The 18,417-nt window shown below is 32.0% G+C and overlaps 1 protein-coding gene and 1 long non-coding RNA gene across 8 annotated transcripts in view; one reads left to right on the plus strand and one right to left on the minus strand.

Moving 5' to 3' along the window:
- Positions 1 to 2,236: 2,236 nt before the first annotated feature.
- Positions 2,237 to 18,417, minus strand: part of LOC140050991 (interleukin-6 receptor subunit beta-like) — a 54,606-nt gene continuing 38,425 nt past the window's right edge. For 4 of the 6 annotated variants that reach the window (XM_072096045.1, XM_072096043.1, XM_072096042.1 and 1 more), the window contains exons 3-12: positions 14,461 to 14,688; positions 13,561 to 13,705; positions 13,091 to 13,215; positions 11,876 to 12,030; positions 11,347 to 11,503; positions 10,875 to 10,948; positions 9,981 to 10,104; positions 8,783 to 8,893; positions 8,135 to 8,262; positions 2,237 to 6,911 (exon numbers count right to left, since the gene is read on the minus strand). In XM_072096045.1, coding sequence (XP_071952146.1) covers positions 6,384 to 6,911; positions 8,135 to 8,262; positions 8,783 to 8,893; positions 9,981 to 10,104; positions 10,875 to 10,948; positions 11,347 to 11,503; positions 11,876 to 12,030; positions 13,091 to 13,215; positions 13,561 to 13,705; positions 14,461 to 14,688 — 1,775 coding nt within the window. In that variant the 3' untranslated portion in view covers positions 2,237 to 6,383. Of the gene's footprint in view, positions 6,912 to 6,944; positions 8,263 to 8,782; positions 8,894 to 9,980; positions 10,105 to 10,874; positions 10,949 to 11,346; positions 11,504 to 11,875; positions 12,031 to 13,090; positions 13,216 to 13,560; positions 13,706 to 14,460; positions 14,689 to 17,109; positions 17,488 to 18,417 lie in introns of those variants that run through there. The other 2 variants (XM_072096047.1, XM_072096048.1) reach the window with 2 other exon arrangements.
- The window catches only part of LOC140050994 (uncharacterized), a 41,049-nt gene continuing 30,630 nt past the window's right edge, over positions 7,999 to 18,417 (plus strand). Inside the window, exon 1 of one of the 2 annotated variants that reach the window (XR_011845473.1) lies at positions 7,999 to 8,031. This is a non-coding gene — a long non-coding RNA (uncharacterized lncRNA). Of the gene's footprint in view, positions 8,032 to 12,634; positions 12,744 to 18,417 lie in introns of those variants that run through there. The other variant, XR_011845474.1, reaches the window with a different exon arrangement.

Raw genomic sequence — 18,417 nt, forward strand, 5'->3', positions numbered from 1 at the left:
AGTATAACTAAAGTAATTTCAAAATAATAGCTGTGATAATGATGATTTTGATATAGATTTTCTGAGTAAAACCATGGAGTAATTACTCCATGGTAAAACTATCTACCCTCTTGCTTAGTGAGTAAGGGAACATATTCAATATCTTATCCCAGCTTATCATATTTTCGTTAAAGTTGAGACTTTTATTGCAATTTATGTATTGTTGAGGTGGTACTTATGTTGCATAAGTCCCTGGATAATTCCCAGGGTAGTTATTCTGTTCTTTATAGATTCAACATTAGTTTAATGGAATTGGTTTACCATTTTACAATTGGATTTTAGCATGTTTCCATTTTAATCATATTTGGTTGAAAAATATGGAAAATTAAATTTCTGACTTAATGATTACAGTACAGCCTGGGTTTGAGTGTGTGTTACTGTTATCGTCAATTAGGGATGATTTCTATATATGGGTATTTTTGCTTATAAAGATATTAAGAAGATGATTAAAAATGTAGGGAAGATGGTACACTGCATCATTGGATAGTTCAATTACCATTGCATTATGCGCACTGGATTTTATAACTAACTGAGTGGCCAGCAAGTTTGACCAGAATATGTCCAATGTAAAACCTTTCATTTAACTTGGTCAACTACCCAAGCTAACTCAGCTACACTTAGTACTGGAGTTAATAGAAAACTTTCGATTTGCAACGACCGAGGACCGATGACCAACCTAGGTCAGGTCAATTGATGTATCGTCGGTCGTCTGGACCTAGAAAACATATCAAAGTTGTGTCAAGGTGGAGATAGAGGAAACATTTCCCCAATATTTCCGCATGCGCACAAAATTAACTAACATGACATATTTTTACAGATCGAAAGCTCCTGATTGTTCCACCAGGGCCATGATTCAATTATTAGTAGCGTACAAACGCGAGTCTATTGCTCACTATGTCGGTCGGTTGGTCAGTCAGTTGGTCGGTAAACACTAACTCAAATTTGAGCACGCGACTGCAGCCATGTATATGGCCTTGTTAAGTATGTTACTTACTTTCAATTATACGAACTACAATAACTAATTGAAGAATTATGAATTTATAGTAGTTAGAATTTCATTACCCTACATTTGGGTTGAAGATTTCATCATAAAAATATATAGGAAAATACGTCGGTAATAGTCAGTAATAAATGCTGATAGACGGGTTAGTTGATCAAAGTTGTAATAGTTGTTGTTTAGTTGTAATAAAATGGTCGAAAGAGAAATCAAAATCTACCGGACCAGATGGATAAATCAAATGATATAATACGGACTAAAAATAGATACCGTACAAGTTGAATCTTGGATTATAAAGACTTGTTTTGAGACTCCACTAATTAGTAATAATATGTCTGAGGTAAACATTACCCATGGACACTTTTTCCAAATTATATGACTGACTTTACTTAATTATCCAAATATTCAGGAAAGAGAAAAAGGCAAGAGTTAACTGCTTGGCTATAAATTAAAAGGACGTAACATTCCATGTTTAAGTACCAGTCTTAATTAACTTTCGCAACGGCGAACTTTCTCTCATGAAAATTATGATTTATGTAAAGTCGAATATTTCTCGAATAATATCATGTTATTAGGTCGAAAAATATCTTATGTCTAAGTATGTTAATTATTCAAAAAAACATAAATATTAACGCAATCGCTCACTGATTGTTAAGCAAGTGTTATGGTAACAGTTGTGTCATCATTCTTTTTATTGTACTTTTTTTTTCCTTATTAAGCAACCAACATGGAATAGTCAATTCAAAACATAAATGTTGTTTACCATTGTGTAATTATCATCAAAAAATCATTAAAATATTAATAGTTTTTATTTAAAAAATTGGTTGGTTGTACTGTATCACAAAAACAAAAGGCCTCTGTAAATTAATATAACTGTATAAATTATAAACAAAAATACATTTTTTTTTAATGACAAGAATTGAGAATGTTTAAGTAGTAATGAAATTAGTGTTTAGTATACTAAATTCATTTATTATAAATGGTTAGGGAGATATGGCTATAAAAAATAACTAAATAAATAAAGATGATTTACATTTATAGCAAAAAATGTTCATCTAATTATATTGCTTTACTACAGGTATCACTCTGTTAATATTCATAGAATTACATTTACTTGTATTGTTTCTTTTTAAAACATAAAATGTGTTTAACATACAAAATAAAATTGAAATGCTGAACAGACCTTGACGGAACTCATCCTTTTATTTCATATATCAGTCATTTGCATAAGAAACATCTTATTAAATTTGCAACTTTTCATATCAATCTATATTTTGCATAGATGTGATGCGACGAACTAGAGAAATAACTAGGCAACAAAGATACGAACAGGACAGGGAATCTTTGAAATGTCTGCTATATCTGTTAATGCAGATATCAAAACAGCTTCAAAAAGGCATAGCTGATTGAGAATACAGGCCTATTTGATAGTAACTATGTCCAAGTTGTCTCTCTAGTTTTATAAATAATACCTCTATGATATTTTGTAATATTTTTCTGTTTTATTCACCACACAAAATAACTCTCCCAATACTCAACACCTTTGAATTTTGACCTGTTTCGTAATGTTTTAGAATTTGTGTGTGATAAACTTGAATCATTCTATTTTTCAAATTAAGTTTGAAAGTATAATATTGAAAATTGTGAAATGACATCCAAAAGAAAAGTATCTTTTGATTAAATTATCCATCGTCTAAATTTGGAATATTCATTTACAGAAATGTCATGGTCATGTGAATTACTTATATTTTTGTTTGTTTATCTGTTTACGAGGGACATAAAAGAAAAGTAGTCATTGTGCTAAATAGTTGAAATAATAAATACTAAATTAGCTTTCAAACTATTTTTCTATAAGTGTTTTTTATTTTGCTCTGGCCTTTTTAACTTTGACCATTCATTTCATGCAAGCAATGATGCCAAATAATAATGAAAAATGACCAAACCTTCAACAATGTTTTGAGGTAACTTGTATCATGATAACTAAATATGTAAAAAAAGGGCACTTTTTTTCAAAAAAATGTCAAACATTATTTTTATTGTGTGATAATACTGTATTCGCATAGCACATAGACTGCGTTTTTACCGTCTTACAGAGCCATAGTAAATGATTATGTCAAAAAATAAAAGGGTTGAATATTTGTCAATTTTTGGGAAAATTTCCCTGTCCTATAGTACAGGTAGCGCGTTATTGTTCTCATACAGAGCCATAATAAACAATTATGCCAAAAAATAAAAGGGTTGGACTTTGGTTATTTTTTGTCTGTGTAGTATATTATTACAGCTGGGATTGGCAAAATAGCAAAAAAAGGTAACAATTTCCTTGAACTATAATAATATTGCACCATATCATCTTTATAGACGTAGTGAAACTAATAGAATATAGTAACCATAACATTTTAATAAATCATGTAAAAATTGCCAAAATAATAAACTTTCAAAATTCTTATTCTATATTTTTGTAAAGAAATGGCAAGAGGACAGAGTAGTCCTAGAGGGTGTGGTTGTCCAGGTTTTTTTTTTCATTTTTCATATCGAATATGACAATCAAATAGTTTTTGATTAGGAAATAAAATATGATGAACGTTCTTTAATTAAAACATTATTATATTATTCACAGAAGAAAGTGTATTCAAAGATTACAGAAAACAGTAAAGTAGACTATATTAGGTGTGGTTCTTGCTTTTTATTACAGCATTACGTCAAGCTAACAGATATTAATATATATTATATATAATCGATAATTGATATAACTATTATTAATTATATATATGTATTGATATAGTATTTTTTTGATATGCATATGTTGACTTTAATACAAATTCACCACATTATGTGTACATCTTCGTATTTAGGAAATAGCATGAAATTAAATGGACCATTTATTAAAAGCAAATTATACATTTACTGTACACACATTTTACAGTATTAAAAATAGAATTTGTAATGGAATGTCTGTAAAAGAACACTTAACATAAATAGCACATTTCAAAGCTATCAATATTATATAACAATCAATCAACAGCGCCATGCAAACTGGGATCTTTCATCTTAAGGATTGCAAGACCCCAAACTTGTAATTGAAATTTGGACCAGCCTAAAAGGGCCCTGTCCGGTTTCCAGCCCTAAATCTGTGCCACTGTACATTGGGATAACATAATATTAATCATATATACATTAAGATGTATTGTCCCCCTGAAAAAATAATTCTTAAAACAATGTTTGTTGAAAATTCTATTTTTAATGTAACATAATAGTTATCCACTTTGACCAAAAATTGGATCGAAAAAATATGTATTTACCTGAAAAAATGTAATTTAAAGCAAAAAATGTTCAAATTGGCTGCCAGCCAATGGATTTTTGGTTATTTATTTCGTCATTTTATAAGTGAAAACAAGATTTTTTTTCGTTTTTTTTTCTATTGAAGTGATTAACTTTATGAAAACTACAAAATAACATATTCATTTTTCATGTTTTTGAGGGACAATACATCTTTAAGAATTGAATAAATTGTTTTAAAATTACTTTACATTCGTGGAGTCAGCTGACCATGTGGATCTGAAACTGCAATGCATAACGCCTGTTCATACATAGTGTGGGCCGCCAGTCTATGTACTATTCAGAAAAGGGTAGGTCTTATATTATACAGATATTGACTGCTTAGAGGTTAAATATAAGATTTGACATCCCCGAGGGAATGATATTAAGTTCGAGGGAATATATATTTCCCGAAGCGCCAGCTGAGGGAAATATATATTCCCCGAGAACTTAATATCATTCCCGAGGGGATGTCAAATCTTATATTTAACCGATATAAAAGGCAATATCTGTTATATTATATAGCCAAGAACAAGTCTGCTGGGTTGGGTGAAGCTAGGCTAGTTAGGCCTCCTATATAGTATTTGTATTGTATTTAAACAAGCCTGCCTAGACACCTTACCTTGCGAAGAATAATATACAGATAATTACTAATTAATGATTCCTTGGCAATAAAATATTCACTTAGGCCTAGGTCGTTTAAATTAACAGAAGAATTTCCATCAATAAGCCTATTAAAAATAATAATATTATAATCAGGTAGGCCTAGGCCGAATAAACAATTCGTCTTCTTCTCGATCTTCGAGGAGCCGAATCACCGGATGTTCAGCGCGTACTAGTTACTAGGTTACTACCGTGAGTATTGACCAATCACAAACGGTGTTTCATCACATTTAGGGTGGACTTATAACAAATGAGGGCGCTATGTATGCATAGTTTAAATAGTTTAGAAGATTAATTTCTTCAAGCGGTTGAAGCGTTGTCTTACGATGGAGTGACAATTCCACCCGAGTTCAAGATCGAGTTGATGACTTTTGTTTATTTATCGGCAACGCGAGTGTTGGCACACGAAAATTACACAGTCAATATCATCGTACTCGAGAATCTATATGTTTAATGACAGGGGACGCGAAAATTACACAGTCAATATCATCGTTCTCGAGGATATATACGATTTACGATCCTCGCAGCGGTAGTCATGTGATGCAGTTTCAACCAATCACGTTAGCGTATTTACATAGGCTATGTAATATACTGTATTAATATATACAATAATATGCTAAAAAAAATATTTTACTTTGGCTATATACACAAATATGAATCATCCAGTTATAATTACAGTAATTAGCCCTGACTGCCTTCATGACAATCTGCCACTGATACACAGTAGGCCTTGTCATGTTTAAAAAAAACTCTGCATACTGTATACAATCTTCTGCCCCAGTAGGACCTACATTGAGCACCTTTTCATGAAATCACCTCAGAGTAAAATATTTACAATTTATAATTACAGGCATAGAGAAATGCTGATACACTGGAAAATAATATTATAAAATGAAGATGAGGACATTTGCTACAAAGATAAAAAGCTGCCTCAACACAGATTCAAACCCATTGATATGCAGGCATTATTACCATGGTATCAAATCTGATTGGATAATGACTTCTTGGCACCTGAATTTCAATATTTTAATTACACATTTGGTCTTTGTTGTTTGTCAACTATATTTTAATGAACATTAAAATAATTTATATCTCTATTAATAAATGTATCAATAGAGTGAAACTTGAAATGTATGCTTCATATCAGGGTCAACTTCCTATAGCATTTACAAGTATTTGTGCCATAATTTATGTGCATTTCAAAATTAAAAACTTTGAATCTTTAAGTTTAAATCTATTTTTAGCCAATTTGAAAATTATGAAAGACAGTAAAGTTTATTATAATTGTAACTAATGGCAAGAATTTAGCCCAGCTGACTTGTGGCACTCACTGTTTGGTGCGATAGAAAGACTAAATAGGTTAACAAATCTACGAGCTAGATAAATGTGTATCTGCCGTCTGACAACTAGTCCCGCTTCCAGATACGTAGTTCCCAGAAGAAAGTGTGCTTCTGTTGATTAAATAACTCTCGGAGTCACACTCTGAGTATGGAACAGAACTGTCTGCAAATGGGTCAACTGAGGTCAATGGTTCTTCAGAAATCATAGCATCGTTTTGTACTTCAGTCAGTAAATTTCCATTACAGAGTTGAAGGTAACGAACATCTGCATCTTCCTTGGATGAGCTGTTCTCATCATCGTTTACGTCATCGGTGAAAACATTATTATTCTGTTGTTCCTGTTTCCGACCCAAGATTAGGTATGTTTTGTTTGTTACTTCCACCGAAGTCTTTCGCTGATTACCTCCGGTTTCAAAAGTTTCACAACTTTTCTCTGGCAACATACACGTAGACTCTGACAGATCTTCCTTCTCTTTTGGAGGATTTCTATTCGTCTTGACTTCATCGAAGATCTCTACATCAGGTTGTTTTGCTTCACTGCATTGCGATGCATCCCACTAAAAAATGTTTACAAAAAAAAAATGATTGTTCAAATTAAATCAATTTTATTCATGATAATGTCGGAGGCTGGATTTATTTGTTTGTCCAGACCTACTTTGCTGAGGGAGGGATATTATATTTTAACGTAACGCCTAGTATGTTTTACAGTTTCTTCTGCGGATGTTTATTTGACTAGTGAGATAGTAATTAGGCTAGCGCGTTCCTCTCACTGAGCGGGAGATTGAGACCCTGCCTTGAGAGAGACAAGACGTGTCTGGCTGAGACAGATGAGAACCTTGATTATTTACTATTTTATGAGCGTGTAACTTGATGTAATTCGAGCATTGATAAGAACAAAGACGACTGTGTACCAGAGTGGAGTTGACTCTTGATTGTTTGGCTACTTGTATGAAGGCATTGCAGGGGTGTTTGTACTTTTATCTTTTCGTTCTGCTACATCTGTATCAGTTTGAAGTTGTGTTCCAATAAACGTCTAAACAACGTATCCAGTCTTTGGTCTATTCCTTTGACGTGTTTGTTCGACTCACGACAATAAATATAGCTGGTAGGATTTTATTAATCATATTTATTACTATATCATAATTAATCATTGCTTATGTGAGGTAATCTTTTTTTGAATAACCATAAATGAAACTAGGTACTGGGGTTTGAATTACTAACTAGCTTTCATGTTCCCATCTATTCATATGGGTACTAATGAAGTCCTATCTGGTGATTATATAATGGACCCAGACTTCAGTTTACATAAGATTTGAATATTTAATAATAGTATTATTAATTGATTTGTTTTTGGCGGTGCTGTTCTATTGTTAGTCAACTGAAACTATTGTTATTTGAATGGTTGGATAACCATTACACCAAATTTGCATACAGATAGTTGTAGTGAAATTAGCCTAATCACACACAGCATTACACAAAAATAAAAAAATATATTTTTTTTTATGTAGGAGAATTTAACAGTAGGTGGAAGTATGCATTCTTGGAGTGCTGTTGTAGTTTCTTCTGTGATTTCTCCTACAATGAATTATATCGTAGGATTTTATTTTTACCTCCATGGTTTTACAGTATTTCATACTGGAAATCAAAAACACCAGTAATATTATCAAATTGAACACTGTGAGTATCATTCATGTGTCTTTCAATATTAACTAATCTTGATACTAATTTTACTAGAGAGGGTGCTATACCCAAATAACTAACATTCATAATTGGCTTGTACCTTGTAGAACTTTGGCTCTGGTAATGGCTTCATAAAATCTGCCTTCTTCATTCGGCGTATTATAAAAATTATGAGTAACGTAACAAATACTATTGACACTATTATAATAACTGCTATATACTCCTTGCCTGAAAATAAAACAACCAGAAAATGTATATAAATGCCATACATTCTAAACATACATTTTAATAATTATCAATCAATACATTTTCTCTGTATTTTTTTTGTTGGTGGGGGGAGTGATTTTTCTACTGTATTGAAGAACTTTCTTATAAGTAGTGGGGGGTGTTTCACTGTACCCACCTACTTTTTTAACATTTCTGGAGGTCCCACAACATGAGATTGAACTATCTAACTATTAAACAAAAAAATTAGGCTTTTTTAGAAGAAAAGCAAAATGTTCTATTTTATCATAATAAGATAAATCCTTCTGGAAATAACACATTTTAAATTTATGTACACATAACCAACAGTTTGAGGCTCAGTTTATTTTTTATGTACAAGTGTCTTTTAATTAATACCTGATACCTGCTTACTAAATTTGTACTATTTGTTTTTGAAGTGTGAATAATTAAATAAAAAAAATAATCTTCTAGATTCATACAGACCCAAATGAATACTGTTCTGAAATTCTAAAAACAGTCTTACCTATGCCACTTGCAGTTAATTGACCAGCAACAAAACTGGAGCTAATCGTGGTATAACCAACTGAATTGTGTGCTGTGATGTTTACAATGTAGTCCTTATCTGATGGCAGATCTACAATATGAATCAAATTGTTTTATGGTATACATAATCAATTAGTTTGTATCACATAAATCATCTCCGAAAAAAAACCCCACAAAAATAAGATCTGTCTACACTATCAAACTAGTTTGACAAGAAAACAAGGGGTGATGTTCCCAAATATGGTAGTGATATGCTTAAATATGGTAGTGATGTTATGTCCATATATGGCCACATCACATTTGTTTGTCACATAATGCAGGGAGTTGTAAAATAACTCCCTGCATAATGTTTGATAGTGTAGACAGAGCCTAAGAATCTGTCTCTATAAGATTTCTGCTCAACCGACCTGTTCACTCCACATTCGGTGTAAATGTAAGTACCTTTCGTATTTTTTTCTAATTTTATACGGTCATCATAATTGTATAATTGTAATGGAGGGGCGGATCTAGGATTTTTATAAAGAGGGGGCCGATATGGGAAACTAATCATCTAGGGGGGTCCGAGACATGCTCCCCCTGAAATGTTTTTTTTCTAGACGCCCGGAGACAGCATCTGAGGCGTTTTGGCCAGTCGATTTTTGTCATATAATTATCTGAATATAGTGTGTTTTATAGACCATATTTAATATACGGAACTGTTTATTTTTTATTTTTTTCGTCAATAGCCTAAAGCCTGTTTTCCTGTCGACGAAACGTTACGACTAGTTGCATTATAATTTTAAAATAAAATTTGAAAATAAATAACAATAACGATGATCGAACCGGACTGCGAATATTTTCACATTTTTACGCAATCGTTAATGGTGGTTGCTGAGACACATGGACGTGAAGTTTTGCAAAGCCAAGGCCGGTCATGCGCAGCCGTGCCCGCTGAAAAATTGAAAAAGTTACTTAATCTAGGCTTTACACTAAAGACAAACATTAAATTAAATTGTTTTTATATTATAACTTAGTTTTACTTAAGTAATTGTGTATTGTAACTGTTAAGCTTATTTTAACTTGAAATGGAAGGCAATGTCGTTTAATTTACTTCTCAACAATTTTCCATTACTCAACACAATAGTGCCATTTTTCAAGTAGCTTTAGGAGTAAAAGGTATCGGTTCATACAGTATTTACCTGTAAATTCAACTTGAAGTGATGTGTTGTATTTTGTAGTAGCTATATCCACTTCTCTATCATCGGAAAAAACTGTTATTTTGTATTTAAGAAGATGACCATTTTGTTTTTCTGGAGGTAGTTCCTAAGAAACAAATTAGTTTTCTTTTTAACTATACTGTAACAACAGGAATGATTCTTTTTTTAAAGAAAATGAAGATTTATTTCTAAAGACATTTGCATTTGTCAAAATCTTAATGAAATGTTAAATTATGTCACCATTGCATGTTATAAATATTTGAAACCATGCTATAAAAGTGTGGTATGAGGAGTATTGGAGGATCCCAATAATTTGTTCTGGTTAGGTAGCTTTTAGTGGGTTTCATCATGGAGAATTTTCCATGGCTTTATGAATCAGTTTCCTAAAGCTTTAAAAAAAAATACAATCTTATTATACTGATTGATCGATCGATGTTTGGTGTATTATTTCATTTATCTGCTAAGTTAATAGCCTTTAGATAACCATCATAAGTTTGGATACTACAAACATGATGAAATAATTATGTATTTTTGTAACTTATACAGGGTTTGTTGCAATTCAAAAGAATTTTATTACAATAATTTTTCATTTTGGTCATTCATTATCTGCCAAGTAAGAACTATAGGCCTAGATAGCATTATTCATTTTTTTATAAAAAAGAAAATCATATCAGCAGTTTTGAGGTAAAAAGTAAATACGTAAATTCACTTTCATATACTCATGTTTGGTGTGCGCAGAAGTGTACTCTATGATCCTCGATGTCTGCGAACATACCCGTTTATTACTCCCAATTCCTAACCCACTCTACTTTTTTCCTCACTTTTTCCGTCTGATGATATCTTTACAAATATATTTTGTGGTATTCATTTTCGTACCTTCCAATTGCACGTAAGTACATCATATCCATCTTTCCAATTGCAGTTACCATCCACTGTACCTTCCGGTGGTTCTGTTGAAAAATGTTTAGTTCAAACTCAATTAAAGGAACTTAAAATTGTTGATGATTTCATGGAAATAGTAAAAACCTTAATCAACTAGGGACCAGTTGCTTTTTGTACTTTTCTGTGGTTTTATCCTTGATTATCCACTTGATCAACAGAATGAATAAGTAAATAAAAAAGAAACTTAATATATCTTGACTTAGCTTTTTGTCAAAACATGAAAAAGTATTGCATCCCTGGTTTTAATATACAAACAAATACTAGAGGCCTACGGCAAAAATAAACTGTAGCTCAATTGAAGATAGAAGCAATGGTTTGCGATTATATGGTCAAACTTTAATATAAAATCAACAACATTCCAACCAAGACTATTTCATTTTTGATGCAAAAATGTATTCAACTTTACTTGTTTCTTCTTTCATGACAACAACAATGTCCGACCATTTATTAATGTTGTCTTCTCTTGAATATCTGACGGCAACTTGTACCTCATACTCCTTGTAGCCTGTAGGTATGTCAAGAATTTTCTCAGACAAATCGTCATGTGATCTATCACAAGGGATCTGAAAAACAATACAAAAATATCAAAGTTTAGTGTGAGCAGAAAAAAGGAAACAATAGTGTCTATGAAAGTGGGAACTATCGCCCAACAAATAATTTATTTAAATTTTAATTAATTTTAATTTATTTAATACACTTCGCTTCCAGTCCATCGCCTCTCGTACAAATAGATTTCGTAATAGTTTTTACCCATCTGCCATTAGAATACTGAATCTTACAGAATGATGTGTCATGGCATTTTGTTCTGTATTATATTGTGCTGTAGTTTCAGAGATACACACTTTTCTATGTATTTTAGGCGAATGATGTAATTGAATTGAATTAAATGTACATAACGTACATTTTTTTAGGTTATTGGATTTTTAAAAACATACCTCGTTCTTCTCTGGAGGTTTCATGTTTGGATACACCTCCTTATAACTAACAACGTAAACATGCTCTATTTTATATTTTGTTGGATCCCAATTTACTTTAAGTAACGTGTCATTTTCAATCCATCCCACAACATTCTTTGGAGGATACATCTTGACTAATAAAAGAAAAACAAGAAATTAGTGGCAGTGGTTTCAACATAATATATTACAATAAGAAAATGGCAATTCATTCATTTATCTAGTATGATTTTTCTGCTATATTGATTTTATATAATTGCCCATTCACTGCACAGTGTTATTTCCAATTTTGTGCAGAAATAGTGATTTTGAAATTAATTGTTTTACTTACTAAAACAGTTTTTCAAAATTGTGTTTATATTGTACTGTAGGTGGGGGTTGGTCTAGGGGGAAACAAACAAAATTATGAAAGACTTTTTTTTCCCCATGAAATTCTTATAAAACTAGAAGGCCACTATACAATTAGTATAATTCCCCTACATGATTTCCCCAACATTTTTTAAAAAGTTTTATGTCTAGTGCTCAGTGTGATTAGATTAAAGTGTACTACAACTTTTGAATGTGAGTTTGGTGTAATGGTTATATATCCAGACTTACACTGTTGCGTTCCCTGGTTTATTTCCTGCTGTGAAGATCTTTTTTGTTTATCATCCTTATTATTTCTTTTAATATTTTATTATTATTTTTAATAATTATAATATTTTATATTTTAATAACCTAAGGTTACGTTAAGACTGATCACTACCAGATCACCGGCTTCTCTATCAAGGCCTATTATAAGCTCTCCTAACCTGGTAACAACAATCTTGAGCAGCTGTACTGTGCAAGCTGCACAATTTCAGATGTACAGGTATCGTACCTCTATAGATTATTGGACTAGCATTGTGTTGTCTGGTTGCTGAATTGTTTTTCTTTTTTGGCAGAATCCATTAATTAAAAACGAGAAAGACCCAATTTTATACAATTGTATGTTTTTCTTCATGATCAACTCTATATATCGTTGTGATGATATAAGTGTGATGCATGCAATTTCAATTATTAGAGTCGGCTTATTTTCCACATTATTGCAATTATAGGCCCATGTTGGATTTCTATTTACAAAAAAAATTTAGGCAAGTTTGCGACCTTTAAAAGACTGAGGAAAAAAATTAATATTAACTTATACTAACTTATAAATTGTGTGTATATAGAACTTACTGCTATAGAAAGCAACATCAGCAATGTCGTGGTATCCTAAAGCATTGAAGACATACAACTCTACTTTCATTTTGCCATGGTCATAAGCTAAATCTATATATTTATTATGTGTCTTTTTATACTTTCTACAAAAAAAAAAGAGAAAAACATCATAATACATTTAGTCAATATTTATGAACAGTATATATGTGTACAGTATATATATACAGTATATATAAATACCACAGGAACTGCAGAATATTAATTCTAAACTGCCTGGTAATAAATAAATTAATTAATTTGAAATGATAAATAAATCTGTGAGAATGAGATGAAGATGCCCTAACCATTGAACTTTCAAACTATCAAATGTGGCACATCTTCATTTTTTTGTCACATCAAATTTGATAGTGTAGACAAAGCTTTACATTCTGTCTTTGACAAGGCAAATCCATGATTACATGCTGTAAGCAAACTCTCCATAAACTTACAATAAAGCTAGTACTGAGGCCCTTCCATAGAAAATTTGGTACTCATTTGGAAGGTTTGTATCCAAGTCTCCAGGTAGCCATGTGCATCTGAAATGTGTAATACTCGTCTCAAAGCATGTAAGATTTTTGACCGCTACCGGTTTACCTGTTGAAGGATATTAAATTTATTGTAATTGATAACTTTACTGTACCATGTAGTAGTAATTGAGAAATCAATTAAGTACACAAAAAAGCTGACACAAGAATAAGTGGTGGCGCTAGACCACACCGAGATACAATGGTGAGGTATGATAAACAATCAAGACGTCACTCATGTGAATAAGGCCACCGATGCTAGTAGCTGTAAACATGTACGATTATTGACCGCTCCCTGTTTACCTGTTGAAGGATATTAAATTTACTATAATTGATAAACAAATTTAATACACACAAAGAAACATTTTGTTAGAAAATGATATTACAACATTATATATATATATATTTTTTTAACCATATTTAATGAGGGTGATCCATCCAGCTATTGCTGCAGTCATTAGGGACCCTCAGAGGTTCACAAGACAAACATATACACAAGCTGCTCTACATAACAAAGTCTTATTACAAGTCTTTGGAAGTGGAGAATTTGGTCCTTAGAAAAAATCCTGTGACATGTGACGGGACTTGAACTCAGAACCCTTGGAGTGGTAGCCAAGGATCATAACCACCAAGCCACAACTCCACCCAAAAAAAAATTTGATAGGATATTCTGGGACCTGTTCACTAGATCGTTGACTGATGCTGCAGTCCTAGAATAAAGCCCATTCTGTTTTCTTAGAAAAGTTCATATTTATTTTGACTAATTGTAACATTTTATTTCTAGTTTTAAGGTTTAACTAAATTGAGTAATCGGAATATACCTACGTCCAAAAGTGATGAAGACCTCTTGGCTGTCATTAGAAACTCGACAAGAATATTTACCACTTTGATCAAAAGATGACATATTAATTCCCAAAATCGATTCATTAGATTTTAAAATGGTCTCATTAAAATACCATGTTATTGTATCTGCTGTCATATCCAAGTTGCAGCGTAACTCTAATACATCACCCTCAATAAGTTCAACAGGTTTTGGTTGGCTAGGCAATGTCACTGTAAAAGAAAAAAATTGTTCAAAATTCTATTTTGAAAAAATTCATTCATTCTGTTATAGGTGTACTGGATTCAAAAGTGAAGGTGAAAGAAATTTCATAATCTACATTAAATGAAATGCTATTCATTAAGCATTATACGGTATATTTTGGAATATACTGTATAATAGCCACAGACGATGGGAATATTTATATATACGGTATATTCTTTATGAGACCCATTTCTGCTGCCAAAAAATATACGGTATATAAAATATACCGTATATATACGGTATATTTTTGGCAGCAGAAACGGGCCATGTATGGATCTCTAAAAAAAGAACTTATTCCTTAATTTTCAAATCAAATTATAGCAAATAAAGTATATTCTAATCATTCATTTTAGGAACAATTACATTTTTATAATAATATGTCCATCCATTTTTTCAACTTCCTTTTATAACCACAGGCTTTGTATATAATTGTTTTGTATAATTTATATAAATTTATATATATATAATTTATATAGATTTTTATTAATTCATTTTTAAAATGTTATCTAAGCATACAACATATATATACTACGTTCTCAAAATAATGTGTGAAACAGTGACTACTGTACATCTTATCCTTCTTTTTTTAATTTAAAAAATAAATAATCAAATAAAATCAAATGATCATTGCTAATAATTGATCAGAAAACTACAAGTATGTGTGAGAATTTCACTGTATGCACGTACTGTACGAAAGTACAATTTACAACATTTCTATTGTTTTTTTAAAATTTAGCATCGAAAATCTTACAATTGATTTAAGTGCATGTGATATTAACAACATGATGCAACACCTTGTGCAATGTACTCAAAATGAAATTCTATGCATTGATTGGATGCTGAAAAATATAAATTTGGAAATCATTGTGAAACAACAAAAGAACAAGGGTGTGCTAACCAATGCTTACCGGTATTGTATCAGGAAACATTTAAAAAAAAAATACAAAAACAAAGGAAGAAAATACAGATTTAAAAACAAAGTAAAAAAACAAGGTAGCCTGAAAACATGCAAGTCTGTGTCTGCAGTAATTAGGTCTGTCAGCCTGAATTCTGTGCCAGGCTGCAGCCTATTGTGATTTGTAGCTACAAGCTTGAAATTATGTGCAAGTATGCATCCAGAAGACTATTCAAACCTGCAGCCATGTAGAATTCTATGCAAGGCTGCAGCAACATTATTTTGCAGCGGCAAAAGTCTGCTGACATTTAAATCTTTCAACTCATTAAAATATTTTCCTTATTCAACTCATAAGACATTCATAATTATTTGAACGCTATCAATGCATGAGACCGTTGTTTACAAAAGTGAAGAATTCCTGTGAAAAAAAGTCTAAAGCCTGGGCAGTTGGTTCAGGAAAAAGATTAAAAAACATAATCAATTTGATTTTAATCATACAAAAAATTATAAGGAAGTGTTTTATTTTCATAGAAGCACAAAAAATATTTTTTGTTGACCTTTTTATAACTTAGAGAATGAGTAGGAAAAATTAACTGTAAATATAGCACCAAAATAAATAACAACTTTAAGTTGCTATTATGTGATTAGAACATGTATGGTGTAAACAAAATGCCTCTCCCCTTGGGTAGGCCTACGTCTACAGACATCATCAAACCATGTTATGAGCAATGTGTGTTGAGGTCGTTCTTTTTATACTGAACAATCAGCAAATCAAAATGGTGGAATTATTTTTTTCATACACATTCAAATTTTGTTCCATGTTACACACATTTTTTATTCATTTATGAATTTTTGATGTTCTCAATATATTCCTATATTAATATATAGTAAATGTGTTAATTACTTAACGTATTATTATTTACGACAGAAACATGTTTTTTAACCAATGTTTGATTTATTTTTTATTGAAATGAACATTTCAAATTATCAAGGGCGGATACAGTGGTGATAGCGCCATATTTTGTTTATACGAACTGCTACAGTACCGGTATTGATATTGTGGATCACCATTATCAACAAGATACCTTTTTAGCCTCAACTTTGAATTAAACTTTATCTACAATTCATTTCCAAGAAGATAATTTTCAATTATAAAAATCAATACACTTCAATCAAATTCAAATATCACAGAATTTGTGACAACAGTAAAACGAAGAGACTAAATTGAGTACACGTCGTCACACTTGCCATTTTGTTTTTAATCTATCTAGTCAGTAGGCATTTTGAATGCTAAAGAGGAGTCCCAGCTTCTAAACAAAAGAAAATTTATTTATATAGTATAATAAAACCTTAAAGACCCCTTCCCTGCAATTTTGGACGTTTTTTGGAAAATAATACATATATATCACTTTAAAAACATTAAACCATGTCATTCCTTGTCTTAAATGTACGTTTTATGGTAAATTATGATAAAAAGTGAGAAACTATGCACTACCTAAGTAGCTCGCGGCGATCGACCTCTCGTGGACGGTCTTAGGCCTAGCCTAGCTAGGCTTAGTTTTGTAGGCCTAGCTGGTAAACATTGGTAACGTACGAACATCATACGCTAGCTATATACCTAGCCTGACGTAGTATAGTTGCTGCATTAATTGTCTTTCTATTTTTGCCAGACTCCGTTGATACAAATTGGGGAAAACCCGGTATTTTCGCTGAAAAGTTAAGAGTTTTCCATTTGTTTTGGCCTCACGATCGATCGAAAAGTGGGTGAATTACAGGTGAAAAACAAAAATATCAATCCGCGCGCAATGCATTTTGGGATTTATAGCGGGCCGCTATAATTATTAGAATCGACTTATTTTTCACATTTTTAACCGTTTAAAGACGAAAAAAGTTATCGCAATAGGACCATATAGTATTATTTTTACATTACCGTATATTTCGGTGTATAAGTCGCACCTGTGTATAAGACGCACCCCCAACTGAGAGTAAAATATCGGTATTTTTTATATCGTCGATGTATAAGACGCACCTAATATTTCATCAAAACAATGTTTTTTTAAATTGTAATCAATATTATTGTAATAATATATTTTGTTATATCTACAACGGCATCCTTTATTTATGTTTTTTTCTTACCTAGGCTCGGCCGCGCCCAGCCTCAACAAGTTCTTTCTAACTTGTTATTCATGAGTTTCGCCGCAACATCGAGTGCATGACCGTGTGTGTAACACGCACGTGTGTGGGCTAGCCTCGCTTGATCATTTCTAGAGGGCGCGCGTTTTCACGGACAATCGTATTCGATTAGTATCTATGTATCCGAGAAGTGTGTACGCTAGGTCCATGCTATAATCACCTGGAGAATATACTAGTCGAATACCGTACACCATGTGGCCACCAAAATAAGGGCTTGCGCTTGGGGTACGGCGGTCGTGCGTATAACTACTGTATAAATAAATACTATTCCAATCGTACGACGTAAACGTTTACAAATAAAATTTTATCGGAGCGCCATAATGAACAAATCTTTTCATCATATTTAGTATAACATCATGCTGAAATGACTTGAAAACTAGGCAGAAGCAGGTTGCCATTACGTTAGTTAGTTACTGTAGCTAGGCCTAGCCTACTCGCCTAGCAAACGAGGTGATAGCCTAGGCCTATGTACAATCTGTGTGATGAGGCATTTATGTTCGGTGTATAAGACGCACCCTTAATTTAGAGGTCAAATTTGCGTGTCAAAAGTGCGACTTATACACCGAAATATACGGTAAATATAGTTTGTGATCTTAAATTAGATCTAAAA

The sequence above is a fragment of the Antedon mediterranea genome, chromosome 6 (assembly GCF_964355755.1).
Source record: "Antedon mediterranea chromosome 6, ecAntMedi1.1, whole genome shotgun sequence".
Taxonomy (NCBI): domain Eukaryota; kingdom Metazoa; phylum Echinodermata; class Crinoidea; order Comatulida; family Antedonidae; genus Antedon; species Antedon mediterranea.